At 33.0% G+C, this 25,878-nt stretch overlaps 5 protein-coding genes across 8 annotated transcripts; 2 read left to right on the plus strand and 3 right to left on the minus strand.

Moving 5' to 3' along the window:
- Positions 1-1,621: 1,621 nt before the first annotated feature.
- LOC108806653 (polyadenylate-binding protein 2) lies at positions 1,622-3,031 on the minus strand. 2 transcript variants are annotated; one of them, XM_018578820.2, is made up of 5 exons: positions 2,888-3,031; positions 2,759-2,798; positions 2,521-2,579; positions 1,967-2,409; positions 1,622-1,874 (listed from the first exon to the last, which is right to left on the minus strand). In XM_018578820.2, exons 1-5 carry the CDS (start codon positions 2,939-2,941, stop codon positions 1,787-1,789), a joined length of 684 nt encoding a protein of 227 aa, XP_018434322.1. In that variant the 5' UTR covers positions 2,942-3,031; the 3' UTR covers positions 1,622-1,786. The 2 variants fall into 2 exon arrangements, with proteins under 2 accessions (XP_018434322.1, XP_018434324.1); XM_018578822.2 differs by having other exon boundaries at positions 2,521-2,576; positions 2,888-3,030.
- Positions 3,032-6,167: 3,136 nt separating this feature from the next.
- On the plus strand, positions 6,168-6,710 carry LOC130494583 (dehydration-responsive element-binding protein 2E-like). The gene is made up of 2 exons (XM_056987441.1): positions 6,168-6,330; positions 6,427-6,710. Exons 1-2 carry the CDS (start codon positions 6,168-6,170, stop codon positions 6,708-6,710), a joined length of 447 nt encoding a protein of 148 aa, XP_056843421.1.
- Positions 6,711-7,575: 865 nt separating this feature from the next.
- On the plus strand, positions 7,576-11,301 carry LOC108806284 (uncharacterized). Of its 3 annotated transcripts, XR_008936130.1 has the most exons (4): positions 7,576-9,324; positions 9,635-9,754; positions 10,397-10,551; positions 10,639-11,301. XR_008936130.1 is itself a non-coding variant. In XM_018578351.2 (2 exons), exons 1-2 carry the CDS (start codon positions 7,747-7,749, stop codon positions 9,680-9,682), a joined length of 1,626 nt encoding a protein of 541 aa, XP_018433853.1. In that variant the 5' UTR covers positions 7,576-7,746; the 3' UTR covers positions 9,683-10,386. The 3 variants fall into 3 exon arrangements, 1 of the variants encoding a protein (XP_018433853.1); XR_001942528.2 differs by having other exon boundaries at positions 7,576-9,754; positions 10,639-11,300; XM_018578351.2 differs by lacking the exons at positions 10,397-10,551; positions 10,639-11,301 and having other exon boundaries at positions 9,635-10,386.
- Positions 11,302-15,529: 4,228 nt separating this feature from the next.
- On the minus strand, positions 15,530-17,650 carry LOC108807026 (uncharacterized). The gene is made up of 7 exons (XM_018579262.2): positions 17,492-17,650; positions 17,019-17,110; positions 16,786-16,910; positions 16,577-16,673; positions 16,156-16,496; positions 15,857-16,075; positions 15,530-15,768 (listed from the first exon to the last, which is right to left on the minus strand). The coding sequence occupies exons 3-7, from the start codon at positions 16,903-16,905 to the stop codon at positions 15,763-15,765; spliced, it is 783 nt and encodes a 260-aa protein (XP_018434764.2). The 5' UTR covers positions 16,906-16,910; positions 17,019-17,110; positions 17,492-17,650; the 3' UTR covers positions 15,530-15,762.
- A 4,473-nt stretch (positions 17,651-22,123) lies between these two features.
- Positions 22,124-23,993, minus strand: LOC108806067 (uncharacterized). The gene is made up of 7 exons (XM_018578093.2): positions 23,855-23,993; positions 23,579-23,691; positions 23,360-23,485; positions 23,170-23,263; positions 22,745-23,088; positions 22,439-22,657; positions 22,124-22,347 (listed from the first exon to the last, which is right to left on the minus strand). The coding sequence occupies exons 3-7, from the start codon at positions 23,477-23,479 to the stop codon at positions 22,342-22,344; spliced, it is 783 nt and encodes a 260-aa protein (XP_018433595.1). The 5' UTR covers positions 23,480-23,485; positions 23,579-23,691; positions 23,855-23,993; the 3' UTR covers positions 22,124-22,341.
- Positions 23,994-25,878: the final 1,885 nt, after the last annotated feature.

Raw genomic sequence — 25,878 nt, forward strand, 5'->3', positions numbered from 1 at the left:
TTTGTATTTATTTAAATAAATGTATATTTCATTTTTCACTTAATAAACAACTTTAAATATTTAGTTAATGTCGTGTTGTTTTAAAATTAAATTTGTATTTATTTGAACTAAAACAAACTTTTTAAAATATCTAATTAAGTTTATTATTATAACTAAACTCATGTACTGTACAATTTTGTATCAATTTGCGATATTAATTTAAAATAATAATTTTCAATACATTTTGATCCTTAACCAGTAAGATTTATCAATTTAGAATTTTATTTCGCATGATTGAAATATGTTATCATTGAAAATTTTAAACACAATAATTTTACAATACATGTATAAAATTGACATATCTTAGGATATTTTTATATACAATAATTTTACAATACATGTTTAAAGGGCTAACCCTTTTGCTAAGATTCAAAAGAAAGAGTTTGGTAAGACAACAATGTTATCAACAAAGCAAAATAAATTTATAATATAAAAGGATTAAAAATATTATTCACCATTTAAAAGAATTAAAATTAGTAAATTATATAATATTTTTATACAACAAATAAAAGTATTAACATATGTCAGAATTTATTTCTACAACTATATATTATCTATTTATTTATTTTGAAAATCACAAATAATATAATATATAATAAACTTTGGCTTAAGTGTTATTTACAAAATGCTATTTAACAACTTTGAAATTTTAATAATTCACTAAAGATACTAATAAGAAATCAATTTTAACTATTAATTTAATGTTTGGGTTTATTATAACAAAATAAGTTGAGAAAAATATTAAAAAAAAAATTCAAAAATTTCAAATTATTAATAAAATAATGTATAGTTAAGTAACAAAAAAAAATCAAAAGTTATATAACATCCTCCTATCTGAACTTTTCAACAATTTCAATGAGGCTTTAAGATCATAAAAGCAAAAAAAAAAACTAAAATAGAAATACTAAAATAATTACAGATAAAATTCTAATCCAAAAAAGATAGCGGGTATACTTGGGTTTCAAAAAGTTCATTAAACACGTAAAAACTTGAATCAAACCCAATCCGAACTTTTCAACAACTTATACCGAACCTGACCTGAACTTTTCAAAAACCCCAACAAAGCTTAAAAATTATGAAACCAAAAGTTAGAACCCGAGCTAAAACCCCGAACGTCGAGCCTTCGACTAGCCCTGTTCTTTATGCGAACGCCCAAAACCAGCGGCAGTGGCCACAAATCACGGCAAAATACAGCAAAACTCAACACTGATAAAACAACGCTAGCCTGTTTTTCTTAACACAGCGGCTGGTTGCGAGGAATAGAAAGACGCTGAATATTCCAGCGGCGACGGCTATTCGTATTTTGTACTTCGGGCAATTCACTAGCGGCCATTTTTATTTTCCGTGGCGTTAAATTTATTTCGGTAGCAGTGTAATTTCTTTGTCGCTGCCGCCGGTTTCAGCGTTCGCATAACGAACAGGGCTTATCTTGCTGTTTTCCCGGTCATCTCCATTTTAAGTTCTGTAGCCTCGGAGGTGTTCCTTGGCGTGATCACCTTCTAGGCTGGGATGGTGATGGGTGAGGCTCTAACATGTTGGTATTGCCGTTAACATGTTCAAATTTTTTAAACCACCAAAAGAAAACCATACAACATAGGTTTTTAATAAAGAAAGTTAACAGTCTTTAAGTCAAGCATAAATAAAGCAGCCAAAAAAGCATAATATATGTTTTTTCTAAATAGCACATAAAGATAATATTAAAAAAAAAAAACGTTTGATGGAGCTGGTCGAGAAACAAGTAAAAATATTAGCCTTCTTTGGTTTTAGACTTTGCCATCTTGCGTGCCTTTGTTGCTTCAAGATGAAGACGGCACATTGCTTTATATTGTGGAGACCTGCGATAATACCATTAAGACCACAGAATTAATAACAAGACAAATCCGTTAACAAGAATAAATAAATAGTCACAATAAGATGTTTGACGTACACGTGCGTGAATTTGCCATTCCCAGTTTCCCTTTTCCATCTGTACATTTTCAAACGGCCGGCAGCAAACATAGCACGACAAATTTCACAGCCTTTAAAGTTAACGTGGCAATAGTATTCGGCTCTACGTTTAGCCATTGTAACCAGAAGCTTCCGACCTCCCAAGTCGCTTCCATTGAGAGTTAGCGCCGCCTCAATCTCACCGACACCTTGTTTCAGATTAATAAAAGCATATCCTCTGGAAACACCGGTTTCACACTCGATGTGAACAAAAACCCTTGTCAACTCTCCACATGAACTGAAATGTTTAGCCAATGCGCTCCTGATCTCATCCCTAGAACCGCTACTATCAAAACCAGTGACGAATATGGTACGCTCATTGTTTCCCTTTGCATCTTTAGTGCCAAAACAACACTCTTTCTTCTTCTCTGTGGTTTCTTCCTCCTGTAGACAAATAAGTAAAAAAAAAAAACAAGGATCTATATTATTTGCAATTAAAGAGATGTAGATCAACTAAGCATCGTGTACAATATTATTATTAAGACAAAACATAACCTGCTTCTGCTTCTTCCGACTATTAAATTCTGTCTCCAAATCATCCAACTCTCTTTCTGCTTCAGTAAAAATAAAAGAAACAAGTTCGAAATTAGCAGAATATAGTTGATCAGGATAGCCTAACTTCTTCTATAACTCACATAAAAATAAACATGAGCAGAGATAACTATATATCAGTTTTTTTTAAAGAAAAATAAGACCATTACACAGAACAAGAGGGACTCAATTATTTTCTTACCCTTTTGCAAAGAATCTGTAGCATCAGCAGCTGCTTCAGCCTAAATCAACCCCAAAACAAAACAAACAATTATTAGGGGAAACAAAAGGAAAATGGGCTAAACAGGTGACTAAAGATGCAGAAAATTACATGGGAGGAGGATGATGATGATGCAGAGCATCTCTTCAGCTTGCTCTGGTCCATGATTTAGTTCAAAAGAAGACGACGGCAGTTTCGATAGGGAGGTGGGGAAGAAATCAAACCCTAGAAGACATCTTCCATCATTATATTGTGTTGGGTGAGCTGGGCTTTTGTGGGCTTTGTGATGCCTAGTTGGACCTGCACTTTTTTAAGGCCCACCAAACTAATTTTATTAGAGATCGGACTTTTTTGGGCCAACTTCCACTTCATTTGAAGTCTCGTGGGTTAAATCAGAAGTCCAATGTAGAATTTGTTGATGTGCCTTGATTTTGGCTTTTGCATCTAGGTGAAAGGCTGAATCTAAGTATTATACCATCTGGATTGCATCTACTGTGTTGCATCAAGTTATTATAGATGTTACATTTGATTGTTGGCTTATACCCATAAGTCTATGGAGACATAGTTTTAGAATGCATATTAGTACTATATTATCATGGTATCTTTTAACAAAGTGGGAAATCTCTTCAAAGAAAATCATGGTATCCTCCTATCTTTGATTAGAAAAAGTGCGAAAAAGTCTAGGTTCAAATTGTGAAGAAACCATTAATAACAATGAGAGAGAGGTTAAAGAAGAAGATTAATAAAAGATTTCATTTTGATCATCCATAAAACAAAAGAAACTGAAAATCCAAATTAACGTGTAATCCATATATCTTCCTACAAAACACATCAAAGAGACTTTAAAAGTTAAGACTCTAACATCTCATAAACATATCGCAAACTTTGAAACGATAAACGGTGAGTGTTTAGGTAGACATGACGCCTATTCTTTTTTACCTAAAAGAGATAAAACACCTAAAACGAAGAACCTACACAAAAGGAGTATTAAATAAAGGGAAATGAATATTAGAATATAATTTACTAATACTAATATTTATAAAAATTATACATATAATCACTAAGCGACACATAAAAACTAGTTTTTCGAATAATATAATATAGATGTCATGTCGTTGCACACAATACGATTAAATAATCACACAAGTACCATTTATCCAATACCATATGAAATGAGAATAATTGAAAATTACCTTTAAAAGTATGTTCGAAGAGCTCCTACTATTATTGACTTCTTGTGAAATTGTTTAACAAAGCATAAATATCTTCGAAGGATGTTATGATTTCTATCACAACAGTGAGAAAGGGGTTTAAGAAGAAGAAGCGGCAAGATATATGTTCCCTACAAACACACACCAAAGAGATTTTAAAAGTTAAGACTCTAACATCTAATAAACACATCTCAGAGGTTTAGAAAATAAACAAACTATATGCATATTCTCTCACGAAGAACAACCACAAAATGACTATTAAAGAAAACTTACCAAGTAGAGAAATGAGGAAGAAAGCTTACCCACGTGAGCAAGCATAATTTAAGAGAATAGCTGCTCCTCGGGGAAGATCATCAAGTACACTTAATTTGTAGTTGATCTTAATAGTGAGACCAAACCATTAGTACCATTTTTATTTCTTGGTGCTGACTAAATACATAATTTTGTGCAATAAAATACTGTAATGCATGTTGACTTCACACATTAGTAGTCAAATTTAGTCAATGTTCATGGATTAACAAAAAAAAAATGTTTAAATCTTACTACACCAGTTATAATTAGGTGAATTTCACCTTTAAATCTTCTACTAGAGCTAATATCAGAAGGCAAATGTCAGGCTAAAAACAAAAATAAAATCTTCTGAAGAGCTTGAAACCCATCAGGTGAAGATGTATTGGCAAATATGATCTTCCTATAAAAAATCCTACAATCAATCACTTCAAAAAGAATGAAGCTGGTATGAAGTGCAATCAAACAAAGTTGATACAAAAAAGTAGTAAAAGCTTGTTTGCGTCAAACACTTACAAATTATTCCCATGAACCTGGATTGATAAACATTACATAATCATATGCATGCATGTTCAATCCTCGTTTTTTAACCCATCAAGCACATTTTCTACGACTCTCATCATCTTCGGATCCGATCTTTTTCCATTATTTCTTCTTTATCTATTAAACTAGTTTCTCCTGTTTGTTAGATTTCCCTCCCATTCTTCAGCTCTGCATAGATGCATTTATTTTACTTGCAATCTAGAACTATCTTGTGCAAAATATTCTACTCAATGCAAAGTAATGAATGGTTTACAAATAACGAAGGTCTTACTTCTGTTTAGTGTTTATACAAACTCACCAACTCACTTCAAAAATAGATTGCAGGACTCAGTTGAGATTAACAAAGTAAAATAATATAAAGTATTTGCACTATATAAAAAAAAAAACTATTTCCACTAATAACCTTGATAACTGGTTAAATGTTACACTATACTATCACTTGTTTTTCAATGAAAACATACAAAACTTCAAATGGATCTATTCCAAAGATAAGGTGATCGAAGCGCATTCTCCAAACCGGACTCAATCTCCTCCCCCACCGTTCGCATCCGCAATAACTACTCCTACTTCAAGGTGAACTAATCCTACTTTAGTGACTCATCTTTTCTCCCTCGTCTTCCTCCTCTGTCTCCTCGCTTCTTGGCTCTTCCTCTACCTCTTCCGTCCTTCCGATCTTTAGTGCAGTCTCTTGAGCATCTGAGTTTCGTGATCTGGTCTCGGCTTACAAGTATACTTTTCAATTGGATTAGCAATTAAACTACTTATCATATATTGTGTTTTTGCTAAGGCAATAAACTACAGGTTGAAAGTCCGTCCAATGGATGTCAAAACCTTGAGGTCGTTGACCTCAGCAACATATCTTTGATCTAGCCGTACCATGAGAACATGAAAAAAAAAAACGTCATCTTTGACTGCAAACATCGTTTTTTATCTGCACACTAACTTCAACACATTTGTAATATATATGATCTCTGTATAATGTTTATGAGTTTGGGAAGAAACAACATTTTTTAATAAGTCAGAAAATGTTAAATGGTAACTTGCGCCACAAGCCTGAACTTTTAAAAGGAAGGTTTTAGTGTGAAGTGTGAATGGCTACCAAAAAAAAGATTTCAGGTGACAAGCCACCTTGATTGATATTTAGGGTTTTGGCTTAGGGTACAAGCCACTATTTTGACATCTTCCATCGCACAAAAAATTAATAAATTATGAAACTAAAAGTCTTAACCGCAAAGAAATCAATAGCATAATATCCAAAAGTAAAATTATAATATGTATATCAGAAAATAACGAGCTTGGGAAGAAAGTTTCATTCAAAAGAAAGAAGACAACGTTTCTGTGTCTAAGCGATGGAGAAAGAAGACAACGTTTCTAACCAGAGCTCCTCTGCTTCTGTAGAACCCTCCAGAAGAAGAAGAAGAAGAAGAGTCGCTGAGCCAGTTGATACGACGTTAAGTAAATGGGTAAAGGAGGAGGAAGGATTGAAGAAAGTCCGTAGAGTTCAAGCCAGAGGTTCGCGGAAATGTTGCATGAGAGGGAAAGGCGGACCGGAGAACCCGGTTTGCCGGTTTAGAGGCGTTCGACAAACGGTTTAGGGGAAATGGGTAGCTGAGATACGTGAACCTGTGAACCAACGTGGCGGAAACTCGAAGCGTCTTTGGCTTGGAACGTTCGATACTGCAGCTGAAGCCGCCTTGGCTTACGATAGAGCTGCTAGTGCCATGTATGGACGCTATGCCCGGTTAAATTTCCCGGACCGTTTAGGAAACTGTCCCGGTGGGGAAATGAACGACGAGCCAGGAAGTTCTAGAAGCTATTGGCTGGAAACTTCCAACGTCTCTGAAACCGGTCATAGCTTGATTGACAAGAAAGATGGGAAGGGTTATCTATAAAGGTTATATGAACTTTTTACACTTTTCTTGTCTTATATAAAGCATATTCTTTTAGCAGTACTGCAAGCTGAATAAAACCTTAAGGTTCGGAATGGTAAAAGCAATTCAAATGGTGCAGATCAAGCAGATCAAGCAGAACCAAATTTATGTCTTGCACCAAAATAGTCTTTTATGTCTGTCGTCTGAAAGGTAACCAAATTATAATGAAACATCTTGATATTAATTCCTTTGTTGTTAATTTATTTTATCAGAAGTTGAGTCTCGGAGATTGCTGGATGGTATACGATGGAGAAACACAAAGAGACCCAATATTTATGGCAAAGAAAAACGTTGGTATAATGACAAATATGAGGAGCTTGGTGTCAGTTAGCTCGAAGAATGTACTATACGAGATAGAAGGATCATACAGCCAAAGAAGTTGCAAAATATTGGACGAGAGGAGGAACAAGAAGAAAACGGTGGAGATCAAGAGGAAAGAGGCAATGGTTGGAGGAGTCGCCTTTGGCAAAGATGTGTTTAAACTTATAGTTGAACCGGAGATGGAGCCTCGTGTGGCCATGGCATTGACCATCATCCTCGACCAAATGTTTAGATATTGATTTTTCATTTTCAAGCTTTTTACGTATATATGGTCTCTCTTTTTGTCATGTAATTTGTGCATGTGTCTTAATAGGGACGAAAACGAATCGGATATCTATGTTTATGATGATATCCGTGTTCTCTCTCGTTTTGTATTGATCATAACTTTATGATTGGTATTTTCCCATTATTAATGTTTAACATATGGTAAAATTTGTACTTTTGGTTAGGTATTTTAATTAGATGTCTGAAAAAGACAAAAATAAAATGACATGTATTTAGTGAAAATAATATTATTTTGATAGTTGTGAAACACACGCGCCCTCAATTGTGCGAACGTAAAGGCGAAAACCTAAAACTCGGAGACTGAAATTCGACGCTTCCACCGGTGTTAGTCGTCGCCGGTGGGTCTTGCCATCTCGTGGTGACCTGTCTATCTCTCTCTCCTTCCTCAGTCATGGATCCGTTGGATCGTTTTTCAGCTCCACAGTTGTCTCCTCCCTTTAAGAATCCGTCTCTCACTTCGGAAGTAGTTACAGTTCCTCTCTCTACGTCGTCTCCGTCAACTCTTCTCTCTTCATCGTCGGAATTAGCCGTGAGTTCTCCGTCTACGATTCTGGAAGGTCCCAATGGTACGGTTCCTTGCGATTCTAATTGTGTCAACGGTTTGGGTCCTCGCGGAAGTGATGTAGTGACCTGTGACACTCAATCCCTTCCTGATACTGGTGTTATCGCCTCTGTTTCTCTCGACTCTGATGTAAGTGCAGCAATGGAAAATGATTCTACGGTCTTCACTAATGTTATTGCTCCTCCGGATCCTGTGAGTTTTGTTCCATCCTTGGGTTCATGGGCTAAACCACTTTTCTTCAAGCCCCCTGCTACCCCACCAGAACCAAGCACTCCGTCTGGCTACGACCCTGCTATTGTTGGGAACCAGTTAGCGGCTATGTGGCCATCGCTTAATGACAAGATTTTGAACAAGCCATTGAAGGGCAGGCAACAATCCCGTTCTCTGCAGCCTCCGATAGAGAAGCTACCACCTCCTGAACTCAAAGCTGATGGAACCCTGAGATTTCCGTGGGCTGCAAGATTAAATTCTCAATCGCGTAATCTCTATCGGGCAGCTACACCAACTTACAGGCTTGATGGAACACCAGAGGTATCTATTCCTTCTAAAGTGCTTAGGCTAGGACCTGAGAATAAGGATGAATATATCATAGGAAAGTTTCATAGGTGTTCTTTACCTCCAGGCGGGCTTATACATGCTGTAGTAAACAAGATTTGGGGCAGGAGTTGTAAGATTACTTGTAAGAAGGTTGGGGATTCTTCTTATATGTTCCATATCCCTCATCAGCCCACTCGTCAATGGATCATTCAAAGAGGAGTTTGGCATATTGATGATTGCTTACTTTTTGTACTTCCGTGGATTCCAGAGGGTTCTTTCAAAGTTCCAGAAATCTATACTCTTCCTGTTTGGGTCATTCTGAAAAACATACCCGACTGCTGTTACTCTAGATTAGGAATAAGCCATGTCGCCTCTGGTCTTGGAGAACCTATTCTAACCCATAAGCCTCGTCTAGATTTTACAAGTATGGGAGAAGCTAAAGTCTTAGTAGAAATGGAGTTGGATAAAGCTTTTCCGAAGCTTATTGCCCTTGATGATAAACAGGGTAGCATTTTCCTGGTTAATGTGGAATATACGTGGATTCCATCAACTTGTGAAAGATGTGGAAACTTAGGCCATAAAGCGAAGAGGTGTCTTCTTCCTTCGAAGCCTCTACATGATACAAACTTGCAGCAAAAAGAAAAGGATGAAATTAATGGTGAAGTTCCTGTTGTGGATATTGATCTCATCATGCAGCAAAGAGAAAATGATACTTCCTCTTCAGAAGCCCCCTCTCATAACAACCCACTGATTAATGGTACTGCCTCGACTGCTGTCTCAGTACATGATATCCCTTTAGTGAAAGAGTCTGAAGTCCCTTCAGTAGTTGCAGCTGCTGAAAAAAGCCAATCCTTGCAAACTGATCTGGTGGTAATTCCTCCTCTCTTTACATTTTCTTCTGATGTTTCTATGGATTGCCAAGGTACACCAGATATAAATTACAAAACTCACTCACCTTCTTTGCGACTTCAACCGGAGATCCAAACTATTTTGCCAAACTTTTCCACTACTTTATCCCCATTAGTAGATTCTCAGTCTACTCCTATTACTGCAACTATTATGGATTCATTTCCATCAAATATTATCAACAAGGAAGTACAAAATCCATCCATTGTTGATCCTTTAACCACATCACTTCAAGTTAGTGAATTTGAGAGTCCTTCTCGTTTCACTGTGTTAGAAGCGTTGGATGAAGTTGAATTGGAGCATAGGAGCTCTTTCAGCTTGACAAGGGGTGGGAGAGAGACAAGACCTCCTATCAAATTTCAAGACTTAGAATGAAAAACAGTAAAAGGGAGAGGTAAACGTGGCCGACGTGGTCGTAGTTCTTCTCATTAGCTACTTTTTCTCATTTCTTTGGTTCTTTCTAGTTTTGGCCTAATCCTTAGGTTTGAGACTTATCTTATCATGAAGTGTTTCATGCAAACTTTATCAAACTTAAGATTTTATAGCCTTATCTTGTAATGTTTTATGTTTTAATTGAAAGCCTTTAGTCAAAAAAAAAATATTATTTTATCATAAAAATAAATAAAAATTGTATTTTAAATTATAGTAGCTAAATAATACATTAATTCAATAATATTATAAAAACTGTACATATAAAACTAATCATGTAGTATATAATAAATTTTACATATACACATGCATATATTTATGTCATATATTTATTTTTCAAAATTTTGTTAAATATTTCTATTTGTAAATGACTGATTTATAAAATTACGGGTATTTAAGTATCGAATCAAAACTGTAACAGATATGGGATCATTTGTCCACTCCTAAGTTTATATGTTACACATGAAAAGTATTTTGAGTTTCCTAAAAAGAAAATCTAAGTTTTATATTACATATGAACATAGACAACTCTTATTTTCATTTAAAAAAAATCGCCTAGATATATACTACAAAATATGCAGACACTCAATTATTGATTATTTTTTAGGGGCGGTTAACAGAAGGAGGCGGCTGATCAGCCGGATATGTTTAATAATTGTCGGTTTTGAGAAAAAGAGGGATGGGGGAATAACCATATTATTATGAAACAATTTCAATGATGTATTCGATATTAGACGAAAGTGTCGAGGAAATTAAGATCAGGTGACTTTTCTACATATTTAATTTGTTTTCTGAAAGCTGGTTATATACATACATATTTATTTCCCCTTCTATATTTCATGTTTGAAGATGTTGAAGTGAGTTGCGTTGAAGTGTTCTGTGTGCTTACTAGATAGGAAGACTTATCAAATGGCAACTTGGCAAGAAGCTATGTTTTACCTCTACCTCGGGCATGTGTTTGTTTGCCTTCATCAGTCCAGGGATAATGTTACTAATTTTCAAGAGAGCTACAAGTCATGTTCCCTTGAGGATTATATCAAACAAAGATGGCACGATTCTCAAGTTTTTCAATCACGTGTTTCACCTCAACACGAAAGTTGATTTCATTGAGAAATTCACGAGTGTTTCGCCTCTCAAGAGAGCTACAAGTCATGTTCCCTACAAGTCATTGATTTCAATCACGAGTGTTTCGCCTCTCAAACACTCGTTTTTCACATATGGAAGCAAAGAAACAACCTCATCCACAATGCTGTCTCTCTGCCTCCTACTCATGTCTTTAGGACCATTGACAGAGAATTAAGAAACATCTTTTCTGCCAGAAGGTCTTACAAGCACTTCACCTCGCTTATGGTTCTTTGGTTCCAATAGGCGGTTAAGATTTCCACTTGTTTAGGAAGTTAATGATCCATCTTGTTTTTTCTTTCTTTTTGCCAAGATGTATCAAATCCTTTGATCTTGCTTTTGCATCATCACCTTTCTTTAATGATATTTACAGTTTAGCAAAAAAAAAAAATTCAATGAGAAGCTTCTAGTTAAGCAAGAGAGCGAAAATCTCCAAATACTCGACTTGACTATTGACTATTGACTAGTACATTCTTTGCTAAAACCGGATTATATATTTGTGTTTGTCTTATATGATGTTAGTGTCAGGTCATGGGCTGTGCATGCTTGTCAGCGCATTTGAACATAGTCCAACATTTAAGGCCCAAATTGGAATTTATATAATATGAACTTTTAACTTAATGTTTTAATTTAGGGGCCTTTATTTTTCTCGTCTGAAACAGTAATTCAAGTCCATGTTATTATATAAAAACTTGGTTCTTCAAAGTTACTAATTAACATGATTGTAACATGTGTCAGTAAATTTTTAAGATGGTGACATATGTCAAAAACATGATATAATTTTTTTTTATTTATTATTTAATAGAGATTTAAAAAAGAAAAATCTTCTAAAAAAGGAAAGTTTCTAAACAATTATTATTAAATAATTTTTATAATTACTTTTCACTATTAAATAAAATTTAGAATTATTTCTTCAATATTATTTTTAGTATATATATTTTGAATCATTATATATTTTAGAAAAAGAAAATTACTATTACATAGTCTTTTAAAATTCTATATTATAAAATATTTGATAGTAATTCTTTTTTTAAAAGACTAAACAAAAATAATAATTGCAAAAAGGTATTAGAAAGTTAATTCTTTTTTAAAAAAATTATAATGTTTATTATTAAACTCACTAAAGATAGAGAATTATAAAAAATAAATTCAACTTTTTAAAAAAATGTTAAACAAACGAATTGTAAAATCCCACAATTTCAATTATTTAATAAAAACATGGAGAAAAACTAACTTTATAATAAATACTATTCCTTTTTAAAAGCCTAATTAAAAAAAAAATTTAAAAATACTCTTATTATTTTCTTATAAGTAACTAAATTTCCTTTCTAATAGATAATTGTATGTTAAAAATTATGACAAAAAATAGCTACAAACATTTCACATCTATATTTAGGTTTAAGTTTCCACATATTATTTTTACAAAACACAATAGTATTTACATGAAAAGTATTACCTGAGTATTTTCTTTTAATTTCTTGATACAACTCAACATTTTATTATCATTATTACATTTTATTATAACATAACTTTCAATTTTGATGTTGTTATTTACATCATATATTAAACATATATTTTCTATTAAACATAAAATAGTTGCATAAAAATCATAAGGAAAAACTAATAAAATAATTAGTTTTCCTTTTCTAAAAAAAAAAGTATAAATAAAAATGTAAAGGTAAAGTAATATTATTTTCCTTATAATTAACTAAATTTATTTTTTAATAATTCTGTGTTAAAAAAATATAAAACAAGAATAACTTAAAACATTTCACCTGATATAATTGCGACATGTGTCAATTACTAAAAAAAAATAGATTTTGAATGTGTCAATCAAAACTGACATTATGTGAAAATATTTTTTTTCATAAAATCTTAAATAAAAGAGATTTTTTTAAAAAAAAAATTCTTTTCTAATCTTAACCAATTAAGATTTTTTTTCTTTTCTTTTAAATCCTAACCGGAGAGAATTGTAAAGTAATAATAGTAATTTTTAATTTAAAAAGTTAATGATAAACATGATATTAACAATTATTTAATTAACAATACAAATTGAAAAAGAAAACATTAGTGATTGAAAAAAACGAATTTTGAAAATGCCATCTTTTAAAAATAATTAATATTAACTGGAAATAATTATTTGATAGAAATTTTGTTTTTATGTATCCTAGATGAAATATAATTGTAAAAGATTAAGTAATAGTAATTTCCTTTTCTAAAATCCTAAAAGCTGTAAAAGAATATTTGATAGTTTTTTTTCCTTTTTTCTAAAATAAATCCTAAACCAAAGAAATTTGTATCATATTTCTAAGTCCTAACCAAAAGAAAATTGTAAAAAAAAATATTTATTAATAAAATATTTAAAGAGAGTATATGATGATGAACATAATATTAAAAATTCTTTAATTAACGAAAGAAGTGTAAAAGTGGTATTGATACAAACTGTTAATAAAATCAATTTTAGATTATTTATTAATAACGAGAAATAATTATTTGATAGCAATTTTTTTTCTGAAATTTTAAAGAGAATATAATTGTAATAGGTTATATGACAAAATTTTCCTTTTCTAAAATCTAAAAAATGTAAAAGAGTATTTATTTTTTTATTTAATTTATTAATTTTAATTAAATAGGAGATTTATAAAAAAAAAAAAATTTAAATCCTAGCAAAATAAACTTTTTAAAACTTATTTAATAAAGCATTAAGTTAGTATATAAAAACATATATAATATTGTCTTTGACTCGATTGGTGTATTTGACTTTGATTTCTTTTTACCTTTCATTCAATTTCTTATTTTGTGTTGTGTTGAGTTTAAACGTTTAGGTATAGTATATTTTTTAATCCTAATTGCAAAATTTACAACATTGATCTATGAACAATGATTATAAAATATAAATATTAACTTGAACTTATGTGTGAAAAAAAAAATTTAATTATAAAATAAATCTCACACAACATATGCAGAAAAATCATAAAACTATAATAAATTAATTTTTTATTATGTTTTTATTAAACTAAAACATCAAACAAAATCCGTTACAACGCAACGGGCTCATATCTAGTGGATAATAAAACCACAACCCATAGTAACTTTAATTCAGCGTTCCAGTAGGCATCATTAAGTTTTTATTTGGCATCATTATTTTTTCTATACCTCGATTGATCTATGTTCTCGTATATAATTTTAAAGTTTTTTTCTCAGTTTCGACAATTTCATCTGAGTGTTTTTAATACTTTTGATTCTTTGAACCTCAAACACATGCAAACTCATTGTGGTCTATATGAGAAATTTTAGTTGTGGGAGAACTACATTGTATTTTCCATCAACGCTCACCAGAAAGCCGATGGACACGCAGCCACCCGATTCGACAATCTAGCTACAAACACAGTTCATACAACTCCATAAAGCGATATATTCAAATGATTCAAGATCTCTATACGATATACCTTCTCTCTTTAATATAAACAATGGCCAAGACAAGGGTAAGGATCTTGATCGTGTGAATGATAATGAGATAGTGAAATCAGAGGAAGATTACATCTTTCATCGATTTGAACTGGATAGCGGACTGTTGTACAGTGAATCTAGTTATTACCACGGAGGCGGATTCGATCCGTATTTAGAGTACTTCAGGTTTTAACTAGGATTTATGTGCCTGCATCAATTACAACAATAAGACTATCCACCACCAAACGAATGGGAGATCATAAAGTATGATGAGGGATTAAGAGTTTGGTTTGGTTTGGTTCTAGACAACATCTAATCTAGAATAGAGTAAGCTCTGTTCTTTCGTCTCTCATTGTTTCGTCTTCGTTGCATAGAAAAAAAGGTTTATGGTGAATAAAATTTAATATTCATTAAAAAAAACTATCTTTTACTGTGAGTTTACTTAATTTTTATTTTTCTTCATATCCATACGGAGTCAACTTTTTGCATCATCTTGTGATAAATCGGTCACTAACTAATTCATGATTTGTTGGGTCTTTTTATGGGATCAATTTGTTCGGTTGGACCATTAAGAGACTAAGAGAGTGAAGTGGAGGTGGCAAATGGTGCTTTTTGAAGTCGGTAAATAATGTATTTGTTATCTTTGCTTTTTGGAATTTTAAAAATATAAAAATTAGTTTTAATACTGTTAAGAAATTATTTTAATTTTATAGTTCGAAAGTTCAAAGTGGATTAACATTAATATTAGTCTAAGTGGACAAGAATCCTAAAAATGATTCTAAAAAGACAATATGTAAGTTTTTTTATTCTTTATTAGCAAAACTCTTTTTAATTTAGACACACAAAAATACAGTATCAATAACTAAATGAGAATTCCGAAATTTTTAGACATTTCTCAAATCATTAAGAATTTGAAGAAATCATTAAAGGCAAATATATTTGACAAGATTATATATTTCTTTGCAAAATATTTGTGCTTATACTCAAACTCGAGATAGAGATGATAAGAAGCGCAATACCACTTACTTAGTACGAAGCAGAGCAAAATATATTTTGAAGTTGGGTGTAGTGGGGTGAGGGAAGAAGATAGCGAGAGAGATGCAATTTAGAGGAGAGACGAAGAGAACTTAGCAGTTGTTGTTAACCTAATCAAATGATCCACAGGAAATGTAAAAAGGAAAAAAAACTTGCAAATTGTTGTGACCAATACTACATAGTAAGAGAATAATTGCTTCCTAAGAAGTCAACATAGAAGAAGTGACAGACAGATATTAAGAAAGTCAACATAGAGAATAAGTGACAGATACAACGTCAACATAAAGAAACGATAGATAATAATTAGTCTTGGATAGATAATGAAATCTTGGATAGAGAATGATGCGAATGATTAGATCTTCTTGATCACACCTAAGACGCAAACAAACAATACAAACATTAATTAACTACTAAAAGACAATATTATAATTTAAAGGGAAGCAAACAAAGAGAAGTTTACCTTCAACTCCACAACTTCTCGGAGTAAACATTTTCCCCGAGCCAAGCGAACGAAACCCTCGTCCCCAAATGTATCCCCACGGCTTTCAAGTGCCTCCCAGAATTCTTTGATCCTTGAGCCATCCACTTCTACACCTTTCCCGTATAGAACCACACAGTGCCTAATAAATCGTTCGTAGAGACGCATCTGACACTCGTCATCTGTTGGACTGAAGATACCCTGAAATTCATTTGTTTTTTGTATTAAACAAGATATCAAGAAAAATATTACAACAACTATGTAAGAGAATAATTACTTACTTGTCCCGAGGCCGCCACAAATTTTTCCTCGTAGCTAGGAAAGACGTCGAAGGCTACAACAACAGGCCCCTTCACTAGTAGATTCTCAATCAGCCTCTCAAACTCATCTTGCTCGACTTGATCAAAGCCCCTTGGCCTGTGGTGTACTATCATTCTCCTCACAAAGTTTTCTTCCATGAAAGGAATCAAGTCTTCTAGACAATCAACACCATGAGATTCAGATTGGTATTGAGAATCCACACCATCTAGGAGCATTTCGAGAGTCAAACGTGCTCTATCAGATTCTTTTAACGTAACCAATGCAGATTGACCTCTGAATAAGGCTATAGCCCAACATGTATCTGTAAAGAAAAACAGTAAAGATCATCATTGTTATCATATACTAAAACATAAACAATCAGCACAAAGTATTATACATCACCTAAATCATCTTCTTGGATAAGAGGTTCGGGAACAGTGTCTGCGTTCTTTTCTCTCCAAGTAAAAAGAAACTCTGTCCTCCTGGCAGCATTAAGGATCTGATAACATAAAAAAAAAGGATTTGAAACCATTAAGCATTTAACCCAAACAAGTCAACACCATTGTATCCAATTCATACGAAAACATGACAACTGAAAATTACACACATACCGTCCATTTGTTACACTCATTCGGACCAAGTCTTCGAAAGTGACTCACAAGGTCTTGTTCTGTCACTAAATTGTTGTGGAATTGTGTAACAATTAAGGCAATCTCTTGAAATAGTCTCATATTTCCTGTCACGACAATTAGAAAGTGATTAAAGGACCATCGTTATATGTTAAAAAGTCAACATCTAATAAGCTAAAAAAAAAAGAAGTAGAGAAACGAGGAAGAATCTTTACCCAATGTGAATGAGAGTTTGAGAGAACAGCCGATTGATGATATTGATGTTAGGGTTCTGGATTCAGATGTGTTGGACCGGTTAGCAAAGGATCTGTAGACTCAACGGATGTTTCAGCCAAAACAAAAAATACAATTAGTAGTGAAAACAAAAGGAAAATTGGCTAAAGAGGTGACTAAATAATGCAGCAAGCGATAAAGAGAGTTGAGAAACAGAGTCATGTGCTTTATTTTAAAAAATGTACAGTCCATATAATAGTGATCGGGTAGTTTCCAAATTATGGTCGAAATGGTGTATATACACCCTAATTTCTCTTATTATAAAGCCAAAAAAACAACGATAATTGTGATAAATAAAACCCTTTAATCTCTTCAATACGGACTAAAGTCCAAACCGAACTAAGCCCATAAGACCAACTAGAAAGTTTAAAATAGTAGATCTACGCTACATCACTAAAAGGAAGAAGAACATTACGTGAGAGGATGGTGCGGAGTATCTCTTTGAGCTAGATCTAGTCCATGATTTAGGTCAAAAGAGACGAGAAAGACTACGACGGCAGTTGCGACATGAGACAGACTACCAAGGCAGCTTCCATTATATCGGTGTTGTGTGAGCTGGGCCTTTGTTGGGCCTTTCACTTTTTATTGTTCTTTTTCTTGGCATCAAAATTCCCCCAACATATCGTGTCGTCGCACACATGACATTAACTTGAGGACGTATAACCTTAAATGTGAAGAAAATTATTGAAACAAAAACTGCCAAAAAATTTAGAAACAAATTGTTTTTTTTTATAAAACATACAATAGTTTTTTTTCATAGTACCATTTCATAATGATTTGATTCCTAATAAAATTTTAAACTAACCAAAAGTATTATAATTTTATGAAGATATAGCTAAAATATGATTTCTCGTTTTTCCTTCTTGAACAAAATATAATGTCTCGTTTTCTTATAATTATGCATATTTTTCATAAAATATAGATTCTCTTAAACACTAATTATAAAACTAATATCTCAAAAAAACTAATATGTTTTCTCAACAAATTTGGATTATATGCTAGGGGTGGGCATTTTACCTGATACCCGAACCCGTATCCAAACTCGACTGAAAAAACCCGAACCGAAACCGAATCGAAGTAGCAAAATACCCGAACGGGTAGGAGAGATTGGATATCCGAACCCGAACGGGTAATACCCGAACCCGAATGGATATCCGAAGATAACCGAACATATGTATACTTAGGTCTATTTTCCTAGTTTACTTCTTTAATTTTATTCAAAATGTTTATTTTTATTATGCACATAGTTCAAATTAGATAATTTTCATATAATTGGAAAAAGGTGAATTTTTACTCACTTAAAATGCATGTCAAGATTTTTATTTCATGCATTAACAAAAATTATATCCAAAATTTAAAAATAATAATCAATTTATTATCTTTTGTTTGTAAAATGTTATCTTCAAATTTATTAATCATTCGATTATTAAAAAATAAAAAATCAGTTAAGTGAAATTTATATTTTTTAAATACAAAAAAACTTGAGAAATGAAAAATTTAATAGTTTTTTTCAAAATCTAAATATCTGAAAATCCGACCCGAAATATCCGAAACCGAACTAAAAATATTCGAACCCGACCCGAAGTAAAGAAATACCCGAACGGGTATTACACTCCTATACCGAAATACCCGAAAATCCGAAATACCCGATCCGTACCCGAACGCCCACCCCTATTATATGCTACATATCTGAAAATGAAAATGACAACCAAATCTCCGAAACCGTCACAACCGCTCTCCCCACCCGGCGTCCCAATCTTTCCATATCATTCATTTGTTTGATCCGATAGAGTTTTTAATAAACGTTACATGTTGTGGATCTGTGACCTATTTTTTTTTTTGTTTTATAAGTATATATGGTTTTACAACTTTTGTTTAATCTTTAGATTCTTGGAAGTTTTTAATCTTTAGATGGTTTACAAGACAGAACCTCTACGTTCCTGTTTTTGTTTCCAAGCTGTCGCTTATGCCATATGGCGTGAGAGAAACACTCGTTGCGTGGGATAGCCTCCTCATTATCTTTCTGGACAAGCAAATTCGAAACAGAAACTCTTCCTTGAGAAAGAAGCCTGGAAGTAAATATGAAAAGGTCATGGAGTTAGTTGTGGTTTGGCAGTAGATGATTCTTTCAAATTCTTCTCTAAAGATATTGTAGGTTTTATTTCTCTTGTCAACAAAAGGTACAATAGTTTGTACAAAGGTTGAAGTGAATAAATTTAAAATTCTTTCAAAGAAAAAAGAAACAGAGTATAATAGTGTTGGAAGGGTTTGGGATTTTTTTCGAGATTTGAGATTTGTTTCTTGGATCTTGTAGCCATCTCTTTCGAATTGTTCATGAGTAACGTACATATGAAAGAGTCAAACTTGATGCATCTCTGTACGTAGTTGTTGTATCTGTGTCTTAAATCTCGGTACGGTATGTTTTTTCGGGTATTTGCCTCAATACGTTTTCTTTTCTATTTTTCTTCTAACCTAACGACGGCTGTTCACGACAAGACGTAGCGGATCCCATAGGAAGTTTAACAGCCCATCATAGATGCAATGCAAGAGATAACAAATGAAGGTTCTTTAACAGAGATGCAAGAGATGACAAATGCAAGAGATGACAAATGAAGGTTCTTTAACATTTTGTTGGTACATAGTAAGAAAAAACAAAGACATGAAACTGAGGATAGGATTTAAAATTCAAAAAGAAATGTAATTTTCTAGTATCTCAAATGATTATGGATGAGCTGAACAATGCGTTTGCTTTCTTGGGTGTTTCATCTACGTCCAATGAGAAGTGGACTAACGTGTTCTGAAATTGGCCGCTGCGTTCGGAAGATAGTGCAGTAGCTTGAACATCTGAGTTTTGTGATCTGGTCTCGGCTTACAATGGGATTAGCAATTAAACTACTTTTCACTTTTGGAACGGAAAGAGTCCAATTAATGTAAAACCTCGAGGTCGTAGACCTCAGTTAACAATGGACAAAAAAAAAATCTAACTTCTCAACATATCTTTAATCTAGTCGTACCACGAACACAGAAGAAGGAAAAAAAACGATATCTTCAACTAGCTGCATGGGCGAACCTACGTTAAACAAGGTGGGGGCAGCTGCCATCATAAAAAACAACAAATAATTTTATTTGCCTAGGAAATATTAGAAGTTATGCAGCATAGTTGGTATATATCTTTACTATGCCCCTACTAAACCACCGATCACATTCCCATCTAACTCTTTTTTTACCTGTTATTTATTATTCCCTAATTTTCTATTTTGGCTATTATATATTTCTTCTTCTTTAGCTTATCTTTTTTTAGTTTTCTTTTTATCGTTTTTAGTTTAGTTTTATGATTTTCCTTTTTGGTCACCTATTATATTCTTTTTGTTTTCCTTTTCTCTCACATTACATTTTTTGTATTTTTATTCTTTGGTACTTTTCCGTTCAAAATCAACTTTGTATTAAAAAATTTCTTTACCAAATCGTAGAAGATAATTTAATAGTTTGATTCATCGATTATATTCCTTTGTTTGTAAAAGGATTTTTTTGTATCATTTTATTAGTTTCTTTTTCTTTTGAAAAATATAAAAATATATATAATTATCAAATAAATATATATATATATATAGATATATATTAATAATTATTTTTTTGCCCCCATTCAAAATGTTTTCTAGATCCGCCACTGACTAGCTGCCAACAACATCGTTTTCTTATAGTCACTTTAACTTCGTCACTTGTAATATATGATCTCTGTATAAAGTTTATGAGTTTGGGAAGAAACAACTTTTTAAAATAAGTGGGAAAATGTCAAATGGTAACTTGCGCCGCAAACTTGAACCTTTAAAAGGAAGGTTTTAGTTTGAAGTGTGAACGGCTTACCAAAAAGATTTATATTATTAGCCTAATAGTATTAGGTGATACTTAGGGTTTTGGCTTAGGGCACAAGTTTTATCAGAAGATAACGAGCTTGGGAAGAAAGTTTTAACCGCAAAGAAAACAATAAAATAATAAACTAATGAAACTCAAGTTTTAACCGCAAAGAAAACAATAAAATAACATTCAAAGTTTTCAGAAAAAGTTTATCAGAAGATAACGAGCTTGGGAAGAAAGTTTCCTTCAAAAGCAAACACGTCTATCAGTTAAAAATGGTAGCTTGCACAGTAAGCCAAAACCATAAGAAGGAAGTTACCAATTGTGAATTGTTCCCCAAAAGTTTATATTATAGTTTTTTCGAGAGAAAAAAGAACGGGCTTCTATTCTGTGTCCCACCGCTTCTATTCTGTGTCGGTTTGGTTTTGTTATGGGTTAAAAATTGTATTTTTGGTTTGGTCTGCTTGTAACTCTGAGCCCATTGGGCTATGAATGAATTTCAAACGTCAACAAAAATATATAACCTGGTAAAGGAATATCGAGCCGAAATTCTACTTGTAAATAAAAAATGAGGATTGTTCAAGCGTGTCTTCTTGGACTGAGTCTTTTGTAGCATATCTTGAAGAGTTTATTGGCAATGAAAGTGAAGCAAGTTATGGAACTAGTAGTCTCTGTGCCATTTGTTTTGTTGCTCAACGACATTGTTTTTTTTTTCCTCCCTTTTGGCCATTGCGTCTCTTGTTATCACTGCGGTACAAAGTAAGTGTCTATATCAAATCTACTGTATTGTTGAATCGCCTTATTCTGTGTTGAGATTGATCCAAAGTACCTAACATTGTGATAGATAATATGCCCACAGGATTCGAAGAAGCTGCTGGGATTTGTCCAATCCGTAGAAAGAAGTTGAAGAAGGTGAAGCTAATCAGTGTAATGTTGAAAATACCTCCTCATAAACAATAATAAAATTATACTCTCATTTATAATTGACAAGTCTCAGAGAAATTTTTTTTTTCTTTTTTTTTTCACTTGACCACCAATTTCGAGAGAGCCTCAATTTAGAGGAAAGACGAAGCGAACTTAGCAACCATTGTTAGTTAATCTAATCACATGATCCCACGGAAATGATAAAATAATCTAATCACATGATCCCACGGAAATGATAAAATAATCTAATCACATGATCCCACGGAAATGATAAAAAAGAAAAGCCTTGCAAATTGTTGTCACCAAATATTACATAATAAGGGAACAATTGTCTGCTTAACAGTCGATTCAAATTAACTAGCGTGACAGATACATTAAGAAAGTTCACATACAGAAGAAGTAACAGATACGTTAAGATAGTCAACTTAAAGAAACGATAGATAATGAAGTTTTGGATAGATAATGATGCCACTGATGAGATCTTGATCAAACCTAAAACATGAATAAACATTATGTACATTAATTAACTTACTAAAAAAGCGAGTATTGTTATTCAAATGGAAACAAACAGTGAGAAATTTACCTTCAACTCCACAACTTCTCTGATTACACAGTGATGCCGAGCCAATCGAACGAAGCCCTCGTCTCCAAACTCCTCCCCACGGCTTTCAAGCCCTTCCCAAAATTCTTGGATATCTGAGCCCTGCACTTGTACTCCTTTCCCAAACAAAACGATACAATGCCTCGGAAATGTTTGATATGCACGCATATGATGCTCGTCAGGTGTTGGCTTGAATATTCCCTGAAAAATTCATTTGTATTGTTTTAAATATAAAGATAAATTATATAACATAATAATTACAGTTTTGTGTTTAAAAATTATACTTACTTGTCCCATGTTTAACGTGAACTCTTCGTCATAGCTCGGAAAGACGTCAAAAGATGCTACCACCGGTCCTCTGACTAACAGATATTCAATTAGACTCTCAAACTTGTTTTGATCATCTTCATCATTTCCTCTTGGCCTGTGGTGAACGACCATCTGCCTCACATAATTTCCTTCAACCATGAAAGATCTTACATCTTCTAGACGATCTACCGCACAAGTTTCGGATTGATAATGAATAGGGACACCTTCCAGGAGCATCTTGGTAGTTAAAAGTGCTCTATCAGAGTTCTCTAATTTAACCAAGGCAGATTGGGCTGTAGATAAGCTTATAGCCCAAGAAGATTCTGTAAAAAAAAACACTAAAGATAATCATAATCATCATATTAAACACACAAAAAAATCATCACGAAAGTATTAAACATTACCCAAATCTTCTGGCTGGTCAACAGGTGTCGGAACTATGTCTTGCCTCCTTTCTCTCCAAGTAGAAAGAAATTCTGTCAAGCTGGCGTTATGGAACTGATAACATTTAAGAAAAAAAAAAATTGAAAACAAGTCAACACCACTGTATCCAATTCCATATGAAAACAGCACAAATGAAAATTACACACATACGTTCCATTTGTTGCAAACGTCCTGACTCAGACCTTGAAAGTAACTCTCAAGGTGTTCTTCTGCCCCTGCCCTCTCGTGACATTGTATAACAAAGTTCGAAATCGCAGCAAAAGAAGTCATGATTTCCTGTGTGAGAAGTTGGTTAAAGGACAATCGATGACATGTTAAAGAATCTCGCATCTAATAAGCTACAAAAGTAGAGAGGTGAGAATAGCTTACCCAGTGAACAGAGGGATGATCGATGTTAATATTGATGTTAGGGTTCTGGTCTCTCGATTCAGATGTATTGGACCGATTTTCAAAGGATCTGTAGCCTCATCAGCTGCTTCAGCCTAAACAAACCCCAAAACAAAAATACAGTTAATATTGCAAACGAAAGGAAAATTGGCTAAAAGAGGTGACTAAAGTCCAAACCGAACTAAGCCCATGAGACCAACTAGAAAAGTTTAAAATAGTAGATCTATGCTACATCACTAAAAGGAAGAAGAACATTACGTGAGAGGATGGTGCGGAGTATCTCTTTGAGCTAGATCTAGTCCATGATTTAGGTCAAAAGAGACGAGAAAGACTACGACGGCAGTTTCGACATGAGACGGACTACCAAGGCAGCTTCTTTTATATCGGTGTTGTGTGGGCTGGGCCTTTGTTGGGCCTTCACTTTTTATCGTTCTTTTTCTTGGCATCAAAATTCCCCAAACATATCCGTGTCGTCGCACACATGACATTAACTTGAGGACGTATAACCTTAAATAAATGTGAAGAAAATTATTGAAACAAAAACTGCCAAAAATTTAGAAACAAATTGTTTTTTTTTTTATAAAACATACAATAGTTTTTTTTTCATAGTACGATTTCATAATGATTTGATTCCTAATAAAATTTTAAACTAACCAAAAGTATTATAATTCTCGTTTTTCCTTCTTGAACAAAATATAATGTCTCGTTTTCTTATAATTATGCATATTTTTCATAAAATATAGATTCTCTTAAACACTAAGCATTTGAGTTGGACCTAATCATAAAACTTAATATCTCAAAAATACTAATATGTTTTCTCAACAAATTTGGATTATATGCTACATATCTGAAAATGAAAATGACAAATATTAAAAATCTGTTAAATTTTTTAGGAAAAATATAAAAAAACGGAAAAGTTATCTCTAATATTTATATTGGTTCACAATTTGATAACATGTTTATTATCCCCTTTCTTTATGCTTTGGCCACGTACCGTCACCATTTTGTTTATATTTACCTCCCCTGTATCTAAATTAGAAATATAAATAATAGTCAAATATTTTGTTCCCCTCTCTTATTCACTTACAAATTAGAAATAGTCCAGTATTTTGTTCGTACTCTTGAAATAACTATTATATATACTTTTGGAATGCAAGCTTGTTTTATCTACTACAGTAATAACTTAAATCAATTAGTGAGGAAACCTAATAATAGCTTAAAATGTATTTTGTTTATAGCAGTGCTACCAAGAAGCATATCATGGAACAATTGAGTATATAACTGAACCAATTAAGTCTTGGAATTTTCAAGAAGAAATGTATATGTTTCTTTTGTTAGACTAAAGCAAAATGGTTTAAAATAATAATAAGGCTTTGGGTTTGTAACATTTTTATTTCTTTTTAATACGAAAAATCAGTTCAAAAAAAAAAAAAGACAGTTCTTCCACATCCGCTATCCAAGAAAGAGGTGACAACTTGAGTCACCAAAGAAATATATTTACTGGATACAATGTGTCAAACTCTATCCCCAGTAATTTAGTTGTTCTATAATCTGAATTGATAAATACTTACTTGGCCTGAAAAGAGATTTCTATCCGAATTAATTAAGCATCACTACAAAAAGAAAAAAGAAAAAAAAGAAGATTCTGTGATTACTGATCATTAGCTCTCTAAGCCCTAACTCTCGATAACCTATCTATGCACAATGTCAGATATATGACACTTCAACTTTAACAGGATCAATAGCAAATTAGACCTGAATATGAATAATGTATGTAGCTGACATTATGGGCATTTCTTTCAAAAATGGAGGTCATGTGTTTTCAAAGCTTGTTTAGCTGTTTCAGAGGAAGAAGCTACGATTGTTGCGACTCTTCCAAGGTTTGAAAACCTCAGAGGACAGTACTTTTTGGAGAGTCTCCATAGAGATTGATGTGGTAAGTCTCCGAGTTGGTGCAAGTTTCCAATGATCGGAAAACCAGGAGTTACACGCAAATTGGGAGAGACATGTATTCCTATATATAGTTACATCTCCTGATCATCCTTCCTCGCTCTCGTGAGTAACTGGATTTTCCTCTAATCTCACCATCGACCGTTATAAAACAGCTAGTGCAGACTTTTCTCCCAATGGACTTTCATACGTCTCAAGTGTTCCTCTTGCTACACATTTCTTTTATGCATTTGATCTATCAGCCAAAGCAAAAAATGGAGTCTATGGAGTAAAAAGGAAGTCCAAAATGATATATCTAACTAAAAAGTAAACATCCAATTTATAAATATACC

The sequence above is a fragment of the Raphanus sativus genome, chromosome 6 (assembly GCF_000801105.2).
Source record: "Raphanus sativus cultivar WK10039 chromosome 6, ASM80110v3, whole genome shotgun sequence".
Taxonomy (NCBI): Eukaryota; Viridiplantae; Streptophyta; class Magnoliopsida; order Brassicales; family Brassicaceae; genus Raphanus; species Raphanus sativus.

Excerpts from the sequence above, each read along its gene's own strand:
- LOC108806284 (XM_018578351.2), top strand. The coding sequence starts at position 7,747 with ATGGATCCGTTGGATCGTTTTTCAGCTCCACAGTTGTCTCCTCCCTTT. Across the intron at positions 9,325-9,634 it reads CCTTGCAAACTGATCTGGTG|AAGCGTTGGATGAAGTTGAA; the intron begins GTAATTCCTCCT and ends TCACTGTGTTAG.
- LOC108806653 (XM_018578820.2), bottom strand. The coding sequence starts at position 2,941 with ATGGACCAGAGCAAGCTGAAGAGATGCTCTGCATCATCATCATCCTCC. Across the intron at positions 2,799-2,887 it reads CATCATCATCCTCCTCCCAT|GCTGAAGCAGCTGCTGATGC; the intron begins GTAATTTTCTGC and ends GGGTTGATTTAG. Across the intron at positions 2,580-2,758 it reads TACAGATTCTTTGCAAAAGG|CAGAAAGAGAGTTGGATGAT; the intron begins GTAAGAAAATAA and ends TTTTTACTGAAG.
- LOC130494583 (XM_056987441.1), top strand. The coding sequence starts at position 6,168 with ATGGAGAAAGAAGACAACGTTTCTAACCAGAGCTCCTCTGCTTCTGTA. Across the intron at positions 6,331-6,426 it reads CCGTAGAGTTCAAGCCAGAG|CTGAGATACGTGAACCTGTG; the intron begins GTTCGCGGAAAT and ends GGAAATGGGTAG.
- LOC108807026 (XM_018579262.2), bottom strand. The coding sequence starts at position 16,905 with ATGAGACTATTTCAAGAGATTGCCTTAATTGTTACACAATTCCACAAC. Across the intron at positions 16,497-16,576 it reads TATCCAAGAAGATGATTTAG|ATACATGTTGGGCTATAGCC; the intron begins GTGATGTATAAT and ends TTTTCTTTACAG. Across the intron at positions 16,076-16,155 it reads TTGTGGCGGCCTCGGGACAA|GGTATCTTCAGTCCAACAGA; the intron begins GTAAGTAATTAT and ends AATGAATTTCAG.
- LOC108806067 (XM_018578093.2), bottom strand. The coding sequence starts at position 23,479 with ATGACTTCTTTTGCTGCGATTTCGAACTTTGTTATACAATGTCACGAG. Across the intron at positions 23,264-23,359 it reads ACGTTTGCAACAAATGGAAC|TTCCATAACGCCAGCTTGAC; the intron begins GTATGTGTGTAA and ends AAATGTTATCAG. Across the intron at positions 22,658-22,744 it reads TCACGTTAAACATGGGACAA|GGAATATTCAAGCCAACACC; the intron begins GTAAGTATAATT and ends TGAATTTTTCAG.